Source organism: Sciurus carolinensis (genome assembly GCF_902686445.1).
Source record: "Sciurus carolinensis chromosome 19 unlocalized genomic scaffold, mSciCar1.2 SUPER_34, whole genome shotgun sequence".
NCBI lineage: Eukaryota > Metazoa > Chordata > Mammalia > Rodentia > Sciuridae > Sciurus > Sciurus carolinensis.
The window spans coordinates 1,272,377-1,283,624 of NW_025920112.1; the positions used below are offsets into that span (position 1 = coordinate 1,272,377).

The window sequence follows — 11,248 nt, forward strand, 5'->3', positions numbered from 1 at the left end:
CAACGTCACTACAATGTCACTGCGTAATGCACTTTGTGTGGAGGAGGGTGAAACCCAGAAACTTTCGAGTTTAAGGAACAATTCCTAAAAGAGACATGGAAATGAGATGAAATGCCCTGGTGGTCTTAGCATCTGAGGAGTGACCTTTGGAATGTAGTCCTACACTTCCGGTGTGCAGAAAGAAGAGACTTGAATATACGTATGTTATCATAAAGATTCTCTATGTTGTGGCTTCTTTAAAAACTGGTCCTGAATCCAACATTTTCTTTAGGGCTCCCATGACATCCTTATTCCTAAGACTATAGATTAAAGGATTTAGCACAGGAGTGAGTATGGTGTAAAAGACAGACACCACCATGTCCTTCTGTGGGGTGTGGTAGGAGCTGGGGAGCATGTAGGTGTAGACAGCAGCCCCATAGAAGAGCGTGACCACCATCATGTGTGAGGAGCAGGTGGCCAGGGCCTTCCTCCTGCCCTCTGCTGAGCTCATCCTGTGAATGGTGAGCAGGATGCAGGAGTAGGAGCCTGAGATGACTGTCACGGGGATGAGGAGCATGAGGACACAGCACAGGTACATGAAAACCTCATAGAGTGAGGTGTCCGAGCAGGAGAGCTTCATCACGGCAGGGACTTCACAGAAGAAGTGCTGGATCTCCCGGGATCTGCAGAATGGGAAGGTCATGGTGACGGGAGTGAACATGAAGCCATCCACTGATCCCAGGAACCAGCACCCAGATGCCAGTAGGAGACACATCCTGTGGTTCATGAGCACAGAGTAATGGAGTGGATGGCAGATGGCCACGTAGCGGTCATAGGCCATGGCTGCCAGAAGGAAGAATTCTGAACCTGCTAGTGTCACATAGAGGAACATCTGCAGCCCACATTCAGGGACCGAGATGGTACTCAGGCCCAGCACCTGGTCCAGGAGCACCTTGGGCACAGTGATGGAGATGTACATCATGTCCATGAGGGACAGCTGGCTGATGAAGAAGTACATGGGGGTGTGGAGCTGGGTGTTGGAGTGTATCAGGAGGATCAGGAGCGCATTTCCAGACAGGGCCATGAGGAAAACCAGGAAGATGACCACACAAAGCAGAGCTGGGTGCTGGGATTGACCGAAGAGTCCCACTAGGATGAAATCTGCCCACCTCGTGTGGTTGGTCATCCAGGTGGCGATGTCCATGAGCTTCCTCCTGGGACACCGAGAAAGTTTTGGGTTAACGTCGTATAGCAGGCTGAAGTGAATGGCGTGCGTGTGTGTGTGTGTGTGTGTGTGTGTGTGTGTGTTCCCACCTGATTATGCCAACCAGAAAATTCTATAGGTCTGTAACTTTGGGGCTTATAAATGACTTATAATTCAATGAATTTACCAGAAAATTGAAAATTCACAACTGTGGGACTGTGGCTCAAAGGAATTGGTGGTTCATACTCTGAAGTTACTGGTGTTGGGAGAGGGGAGGCTTCTTGATACATGATGCTGTTTGTAAACCAATGTTGGAAATTTAAAGAGTCACCACCCTGACCAAACACAAATAGTAAACCACTGGGGAAAAAAAAGAAATAAAAATCCTTATTTCTAAGCTTTTGCCATAGAAATCTGAATTGAATCAGCCTCTCTGGTTTAAGGCTTCTGGTAAGATCCTAAAGAATGTGAGAGGTACATTCTTTGTATAAAGATTTAGAAAGTCACTGAAACATCATTTGAGGGAAATTCATACCAAAGTCTTTTTCCCCCTCTGTCCACGGTATTGAACTCCATGTGTGTCTGTGGTTTTGTGGGCAAAATCCTCCCACATCTCTGAGACCCAACTGGGTCCTGATGCATAAAAGACCGTGGACAGACCCAAGGGTGAGAAGTCTGTCCTTGTCCCATCTGTCCACACTGCTGGACCTCAGGTGTGGTGAGACTCAACTGAACATGGTAATGAATGCACCCAGAACAGCACCAGTGAGTAAACACATACGCCGTTCAAGAGTTAACACGGCTTTCATTGTTCTGCCAAAGGAACCGGGTGCTCTTACCGTCTTATGACAGGAGACGTGTTGCGGTGTCAGTACCTAAGTAACCAGTCACGGCTTTGAATCGGTACCTTTGTAGGTCCAGTCAACTTAAGTGTCCGAGCACTTACTTTGTATAAATTTGCACCAGCTGTGTTTACGCATCACATCAACACTTGTGACCCGTACTTCTCATCTTCACCCATGGGCTGGTTTCACTGAGCTCCTGGCTCCCTTTCTTCTAGGACATGCCTCTTCGGGTTTTCCTCCTTGAGCTTCTGCCACTGGCATTAAACCTCAGGAGGGTGAACAGGACTTAGAGAGTCACTGCCTTGCCCGACAAGGCTTCTGCTGGGTTTGCAAACGCCATCTGTACTGCCCACTGCAATCACTTTGTCAGGGAGCTCAGAGGCCCTCAGGCCCACTGGACAGAACCGAGATGTCTCTGGCCCTTGATTGACTCTTCTCCCCTCTGTCTTGCCACTCACGGCCTCTGGGTTAGAAATTGAAGATGAACCCAAGACTCATTAAACTTTGTAAATTTTAGGGATGGCACCCTTACTCTACCCAGGGAAGTAAGCTAAATGAACATGATTTACAGTGAATGTTAAAATAACTATAAAACAAGAAAGAGTAACAGAAGCAAAAAGATACTTGGTGTTTCTGAAGAAGGTCCATTATGACTCCTCTACCTTTTGCCTAATGGAACGATGTGTCACTTTCTAAGGTCTTTGCCAATGTGGGCTATTCGAGGGATGACTTTGGCAGTGGTCATGATACAAAGGTATTTCAGGAAGATTTTCCAAGTTTTAAGTGCAATGCTATGTTCTTATAATAATTCTAAACACTAGCAAAAACAATTTGGGTTCTGGGGTGCTGATGCAGTAGATAGCACATCAATATTTATCAAATCTGGGACAGATTGCATTTAAAGTTACATTATTTCTATATTCTCACCTGCATTGGCAGATGGAAGCTGAGCTTTGGGAAAGATTTTGAACAGTCCAATAAACTGTGAGAAGGACTTGTGAATTCAATCCACACTCGTGGTAAGAGTGGGGCAAAGATCTGGCTGGAAGGCGCTTGCTGTTAGTGGTGGGAAAGGTGCAGGGGGTGGAGGGTGCTTGCCAAGGCTCTGTGCATTGGGTGAAGGGTCACTGTCATCAAGCCACAGTCAAGAGCTGACCTGGTGCACAGACAGAGGACGGATCCCTGGTCTGCACCGTGCACAGTGACCGCCGCCTCTCCACTTCCTCTTCTCTGTGCTGGATTTTCCCGTGCACAGCACAGTGTGCTGAACCTGGAGAATCGTCAGTGTGGGTGGCAGAGTAATGGAGACCTTATCTGAAGTTCATAGCTCTGTCAAGCAGAGCTGCCCTGAAACGCTGACCCCTTTCCCAAGTCCATCCCCGTAAGTCCTTGCCATTGGTATCAAATCTCAGGAAGCACAACCAGGATCTAGAGGGCTTGACAGGACTAGCGCAGGCTTACCAAATTTCATCTTCCCCTAGAGCCTGGGAGGTAGATACTCATCTTATTTTACCTGTAAGAGTTGAAAAATCCAAGTGCTCGGGGCTCCCGTAAGGTCACACCGCTTCCCTCAGTCCACTCTGGAGCCCTGGGGTCAACTCTGCTTGGTCCTCTTGGGGACAGAGTCCTTCCTCCATGGTTTGTAATTTGGATTTTAAGCCACTTGATATCAGTTTAATCAATGAGCATAAATACGATTCAGATATTGGTTTCTAGAGTTTTCTAACTTAGAAAGAATCTCAAAGTAAAATCAGTCACCCTTCCTCTGCAATACTTCCTGTATAATTTACATCCAGTAAATTATGATAAAGAATGAACATCAATTTACCCATAAATAATTGGAAGATAAAACCCATTTCCTGTTGTATTATACTAAATATGCTTCATATGAGATGACATTCAAAAGAAAAAGACATTTGCTACGTCCAGGAGGTGATGGATAAAACTGAGCAGACGCAGTGAAGTCCTCGTAGAGCACCTTGGAGGCACGGCACCCAGGAGCGGCGACTCCTGAAGGCTGGGGCCGTCTGGCTCTTCTTGCCCTGAGGCCAAGCCTCAGTCCCACCCACGGGCTGATGCAAAGAAAAGTCGGGACGTGATAGCATCCTGGCTCTTGGAGCTCATTTGGGAGTGGAGAGGGTTTCCTGTGGACAAACTCCCTTGGGACTTTGAAGAGGATGCAATTAAGAGAGATAAAGAGGCTATAGCTACTGCTGACCTCTTCTGGTTTTCTTCTCATGATTTCTAAAAATATCTTCCTTATTGTCAAACTCAAAATCTTACCCAGTATTAACAATCATTGCAAACTTCATCACCACCTCTAATTCTTATCTATGAACTGTGGGTTAGTGGTATCTGTCCTGTTCCATTGTACATCCCTGTGTCTCTGCATGTGGAGTTGTGGAATACCACAACATATATGCAGCAGGTACATGTGCGAAACTCGGCATTCAGTTCAAGCGTCGGGAAGAACACCTCCACTGAGTGAAGTGATCTAGACGAACATGCGTTCACGTCTTCATCTGTATCATTGTTCATCAGAGTATGGGTGAGACTCTTTGTCCTGTCATTCACTTGCAATCTATTTTGCTTTAATATTGCATTTAATTTAAACTATGTGTTTTTATTTTAAATGTTGACATGATAGAAAAAAATCTAAAACACAAACTGGTACAAATAAAATTGAAAATTCACCCATAGCATGGTGTCCCTGATAAAAATCAAGCTTGGAAATGTGTTTTGACTTCAAGCTGTAAATATCTACTGAAGGTACCTCGCCGGCCAGAAGCGTGGATTAAAACAGGCGGCCAGGTGGAGGCAGCTCCTCCCTTTATCTCATACAGGCAAGTTCTCAACTTTTATTCTGAATGCGTGTTCTAGAATTAAACTGGTCATTTCCCCTGACATGGAGGTCTTTCCTGATGGCCTTGGTCCACACAGTGTCTGTTGGTCAGGCTGCCTCCTGAGCTGCAGCTGCCTCTGACCTGCAGGGCTTCAGCCTGCAGATGGCTTGTCCTGCTTCCTCAGCCACCTGGTTTCCTGTAAGTTGTGAATTGCAGCCCCGGAGTCTTCTGGAGGTGGGAGGAAGAAAGAAACTAGGTCTTTTCTCCCATCTTGGAGCTGCAGGCAACAGGACCCTGTGTGCATTTCAGGGTCTACACCCCAAGTCCATTCTCGCAGCAACAGACAGATGTCTGGTTAGCTGCATATCAGAAGTGGAGGTGCCACCACTGCCCTGGAGGGCCATCTCCACCAGCTCAGCAGGCAGGCCCGCACGAGGCTCCAGATCTTAGCTGATAGCATTCCCCTTCCTGCTTCCCCAGCTGTCCCTCCAGGCCTTTGCTGTCTCTATGACCAGTTTCCTCGTGAACTCTCGTACATTTGAAGTGCGTGAAGTGTATATTGGACTGAACACAATGAGGGCAATGTTGCATCATTTTAATTATTTTTATTTTTGGGGGGATACCAGGGATTGAACTCAGGGGTACTCAACCACTGAGCCACATCATCAGTCCTATTTTATATTTTATTAGAGATAGGGTCTCACTGAGTTGCTTAGCGCTTCTCCATTGCTGAGGTGAACTTTGAATGCTTGATCCTCCTATCTCAGTCTCTGGAACTGCTGGGATTACAGGCATGACATCATTTTAATTATAACAATTGCAATTCTTCTTAAATAGTGAATGGTTATGTTGGGATTAATTTCTAAATGATAAACTGTGGTGGAGATATTTTAACCTTATGTGGAACACATGCTTTCCTTTTGATTTGTGTGCATTTAAGGTGTACGACATGGTGGTCTGATAAACAGTGCAATGATTACTAATGACTACCACAGTCCAGCAGAGTCAGAGGCCCTTCCACCTCACCTCTCCCGAGGTAGATTATGCTGGGCGAGGTTTGGGCTTTGCAGGTGAAGACATGGATCTGGGAGTGGCAGAGCGTTAAAGGTTGAACTGTGTCCTGCCTAAAATATCACAGGATGAAGTCCTAATGCCCAGTGCCTGGGAAGGTGGCTTTATTTAGAAATAGGGCTGTTTCAGATGCGATTAATCCAGGTGAGGTAATCCTGAGGCAGGTGAGCCCTAGTACGGTGCTCAGTGTCCTCACACGGGTAACCTGGACACAGGCTGATGTAACGGGAGGCTGGAGTCACAAAGCCACAGCCCAGGAGCCACAGGGGCTGGGGTAGAGGCCGCAACCAGGCCCTCCTCACTCCTGCAGGAAGCCAGGTCTCACGGACATCCTGACCGCAGAGCTGTGGATCCGGGACCCTGCAGTAACACTTCTGGGATTCTAGGCCACCCGGACGCAGTGCTCAGTCACGGCAGCCCTGGAGAAGTGACAAGATGTCCGCTGCTCTTGGGAAGTATGATGACCAAATGGCAGAAAGGTGGCATCCTTCCCAAGGTGATGTGACCTGCTGCCTGTGTGGAGACCATCGGAACAGCAGCACCTGTGAATGACCAAGTGTGTATCAGGAAATCCACCAGGACTTTTATGAAACAGCAGTATTGGGGGTTAGACCCTCCGGAGTCTTCAATATGCCTAGTCATCACTGTAACAAGTTACCGTGACACAGAAGGGCCATCTCAAGTCATCAGAAAATAAATCTATTTCCTTTCATTTTTAGTTACTTTGAGTTAAAACTGATATGCAATAAAATGTATAGTATTCTAAATAAAATATTTAATGACTGAACTACTAAACAAACTATTCCTAATAAAAGAGACAAAGTAAATAAATTCACATATCAACCTCAGTTGAATTCTGTATCAAAGTAAAACAGCTATAAAGAGCTTTCAATCTGAAATTCTTAAACCTTGGTCACATGTTTCAATAATAAAGCATGTCCTCAGACCCACCCAAATGAAGACCATCTGACCCAGCAGACACTCAGGAGGAAGGTCTGTGCTGCCAGAAGGCGTGGGGAGCAGAGTGGTAGAGTGTGAGGTAGGTAAAGAATCTTTATTATGACAACAGAAGTACATCCAGTAAGAATTTCTTTATAAAGGGAAAAATACAGAAATAGTCAACCACAATGGCCCAAGAGTCTGGAGAGGGGAAATATTTAAAGTTTGCACATTGACCAGAAGCAGGATAAAGGTTTCATGAACTTCAAACATTAGCAAGTTAAACCTGCATGTCTTAGTTTATAGGTTAATTAGCCAAAGATTAAGAGAGTGAAAAGTATTAAGCTCAGAGAAAAATGGAATTATAACAACAAGATTATCAATCAGTCCTTACAAGCTCAGTAAAAGAGAAAGTACAGTGACAAGCACCAAGCCTTCCAGAAGAGGACATGTCGCAAAGATAGCAGTGAACACAGTGTTAGAAACACAGCAGATTCCCTGTTTTGAAATCAAAGTTTGCAGGCAGAAAAACGAAATAAAGCTAAACCTAATTGTATGCTGTTTACAAGAGACACATAGTTGGGGGAGAGAAAAAAAAAAAACGGAGAAAAGATATTTCAGATAGAGGATAAGAGAAAGTCAACGGGTTCATCAGACTAAATAGACAAATGTTCATGAAGACTTACACCTCAAGATAATAAAACATAGAAGTGCAAATTTAAACTTTTGCGTCACCAGAAACGGCAGTAAACATGAAGCAAAAAAATGAAACTGAGGGGAAAAATTTAGGGGGAAGTTATAAGCATCCCCTCTGTAAAATGGATGAAGGATACAGATGAAAACCAGCAGACTCTGAACAATAGCTCCTCACGGACACCTGAAAAACTGCAGATTCAACAATGGTCGGTATCCAGAACACAGACATTGACTGTTCAGGACTGTTCAAAGAGAAAACTTTGCTCACAGTGTTTTAATTCTAAATTCAATGAAAAAGATAAATAAGAGTTTCATGAGAAAATATGTTTCTAAATGATATCTGGGTCCAAATAAAGGCCTCTATTAAAATAGTCGGCTGCTTTGAAAATGTCACTTAATGAAGAACGCAGAGGCTTACCTGTGTCATTAAGGACTTTTTAGAATTTAAAATCAATGGTTAAAGATCTACTTTACCACAACAGGAAAAGTACAACAGATGTAATACAAAGAGAGCCAAAATTTTGTTTTAAAACTTCTGTAGAGAGATTTAACAAAACCAGATGAAAGCTCATTTAACAAATGAATGACATTGATAGATCTCTCCTGAAATTGATGAACAATCCTCTAGAATGAGAAAGTGATAAACATTAAAAATAATAAATGCAATGCATTATTACTTAATACAGTTGCCTTTCTGTGCAAGATATCACCAAAGCCTATTCTTCCCATTGAACTGAAATTTGTCAGTTAATAATAAAAAGTTTTCAATAAAAATTAAAAACAAAATAAATGAAACCTATGTTAAAACAATACATTCATGTATCTAATATCTAAAATGTAAAGATAAGGTAACTGAATGTCTTTCATCTATTCTACCCATTTGGGCAGTTTTGCTCTTTACATTTTTATTACTGTAATTTCACTGATTTCCAAAATGAAGCTATACTCGTTCTAGACAATGTGCTTTCATGGTGTTACTTTTTTTGCATGACTTGGTAGGATTGACTTATAAAATCAGAAAAAGAAAACTCCTCTCACGCCTGGTGGGAATAATTGTCATTGAGAAGCACCATGCTCGGTGGCCTGCAGGGCAGAGAGAACTGTCAGTCTGGAAGACAGGCAGGTCTGAGTCCCTGGTACCTAGCTGCCACTGTGACACAGCAGATCGGGTGGTGGCAACAGAACAACTGGGGGTCCCAGATCACACCATGGCCCCCTTGACTCAACCAGGCTCCTCAGAGCCACCATGATGTCTTTGTTGCGCAGGCTGTAGATGAGGGGGTTCAGCTCAGAGGTGAGGATGGTATGGAAGACCGTCGCCGTCACGTCCTGCTGTGCTGTGTGGTAGGAACTGGGGAGCATGTAGGTGTAGACGGCTGCACCAAAGAAGAGCAGCACCACACTCACGTGGGAGGAGCAGGTGGCCAGCGCCTTCCTGCGGCCCTTGGCAGAGCTGGTCCTGAGGATGAGGAGCAGGATGAGGGTGTAGGAGCTGGAGATGACCAGGCTGGGCACGGGCAGCATGAGGACACAGCACAGGTACATGAGCAGCTGGTAGGAGAGACGTCAGAGCAGGAGAGCTTCAGCAGGGCAGGGGCCTCGCAGAAGCAGCTCAGGATCTTCCTGGACTCACAGAAGGCGAAGCTCATGGTGATGGGGGTGAGCAGCAAGCCATCCAGCGTGCCCAGGAGCCAGCATCCCGACACCAGCGGCCGGCAGACCCTCGGTTCATCAGCAGGGATAATGCAGAGGTCTGCAGATGGCAGCCTACCGGTCACAGGCCATGGCCGACAGGAGGAAAAACTCAGCTCCTGCCAGGGTCAGGCAGAAGAACATCTGGATCCCACAGCCTGCGGGGGAGATTGTGTGGTCTCCCGTGACCTGGGCCACCAGCGTCTTGGGCACAGTCACGGCGATGTGCATGAGATCCATGAGAGACAGCTGGCTGATGAAGGAGTCCATGCACTGAGGAGGCGAATCTCCATACAGATCCAGAAGATGAGGAGCGTGACCCCATCCAGGGCCATTTCCAAAAATAAGCCCATGGGCAACAAGCACATGGAAAGTTGTTGAGTATCACTAACAACGAAGGACATACAAACCAGAATCACCTCCAACCCACCAGGTGGCTACAATAATAAATAAATAGCAGCGAGTCTTGGGAGAAGGTGGATTGTTTGGGCCCTTCTGTACTGTGTCGACGTAAATGGTGCAGCAACCACGGACCATGTTTTACCCTTACAAAAATTAAGTATATAAAGACTATACAGTCTGGCCATTCTGCTTGTTGATGTATGTATAAAAGAGATATCTGCTGTCCTAAGTTCACAGCAGCATTATCCACAATAGGAGGTAGGAGGAAAGCAAGTTCATTGACAGATAAACACAAAGTGTTTTAAGCGACCGCAATGGAAAGATTGAGAGGAAGGAAATCCAGACACATGCTCCAACGTGACTGCGTCCTGGGGACATTTTGCTAAGTGGAATAAGTCAGTCACAGGAGGACAGATCCATGACAAGTCCACCTGTGTGAGGTACGTAGAGTCATCAAGAGACGTGGAGGTGGACTAAGAGCCTCCATAGGAGGTAAGAGGTAAGAGGGTGGAAGCTGGGGGTGATTCAACCTGCCTACTTTCAGTTTTACAAATGTGAAAACAATCCTGAGAGGGTTTGCACAACGCAGAATATTCTTAAGACACCAAACTAATCCTTGAAGTAATGAAACAGAAAATTCACATCACATGATTTAAGCTGAAGTAGAGAACATTCTCTTGCTTTGCCCGCACACGTTCTGTAGCTGAACAGTGTATGTGCCTCCAGGATTGCCTCAGAAACTTCATATTTATAAAATACAAAAATATCTGTAAAAGTGTCATTGTGTCATAAAGTGATTATGTTAATAATTAATTGCAGGAACTCCTTCCTCTGTCACCGGCAGACATAAAAGTCCCCTGTGTGTTCATGTGAACCTGTATGTACTGCAGAATTGTTTCCTAATTGTCTAAGTTTAGTACCATGGCTCCAACGCAAAGAATCTGCATTCAAGTGGACCAGAAGTTCTGAGCTCTCAGATCCACTCACTTTCCCATTTCACAGAGCCATTGGGGTTGGGCGGGCACAGGCCAGGAGACAGGAAACAGCTCGATAGCAGAAAGGTTCTTGTCTTAAAATGGCAGAACTCCTAGCCCAGCACTGTCTTTGCTTCTCTCTAACTTCATGATACAAATCAAGCACCTGCGACCTTAGGGTGCCAGTTTCTCAGGGTCAATGAAAGAAGCAGCATTCTCTCCTTTTAAAGTCTTTGTGGCTCTCAGGTCCCAGAACCACCACGTGACCCGGCTGTGTCACTCCTCAGGGTTTACCCAAAAGCAAAAATAAAAACAAACAAACAAAAAACAACTAAAGTTAGCATAGCATACTTTCCTCCTTAAAATTGTTCTCCTTGGGTCTTTCGGTCCCAAGAGTGAAAAAACTGACAAAACACTATATTCTTTTATATCATTAATGTGCAGGGAAAAAAAATCCTAATGTCAAGCAGTTAATGATTTGTTTGGAATTTCATCGGGAGCATCATTTGTAATTCTGGTGCTTCTTTCAAGTCTATGAGAAAACTATTCAACATCAGGGAAACGTAAATGAAAACCACATTGAGATTTCACCTTACTCCAGTC

At 45.0% G+C, this 11,248-nt stretch overlaps 1 protein-coding gene and 1 pseudogene across 1 annotated transcript; both read right to left on the bottom strand.

Annotated features, from left to right (window-relative positions):
- Positions 1–220: 220 nt before the first annotated feature.
- On the bottom strand, positions 221–1,183 carry LOC124973456 (olfactory receptor 2T4-like). The gene has a single exon (XM_047537380.1). The coding sequence runs from the start codon at positions 1,181–1,183 to the stop codon at positions 221–223; it is 963 nt and encodes a 320-aa protein (XP_047393336.1).
- Positions 1,184–8,717: 7,534 nt separating this feature from the next.
- Positions 8,718–9,539, bottom strand: LOC124973457 (olfactory receptor 2T3-like; annotated as a pseudogene).
- Positions 9,540–11,248: the final 1,709 nt, after the last annotated feature.

Coding starts and splice junctions, on each gene's coding strand:
- LOC124973456 (XM_047537380.1), bottom strand. CDS start 1,183: ATGGACATCGCCACCTGGATGACCAACCACACGAGGTGGGCAGATTTC.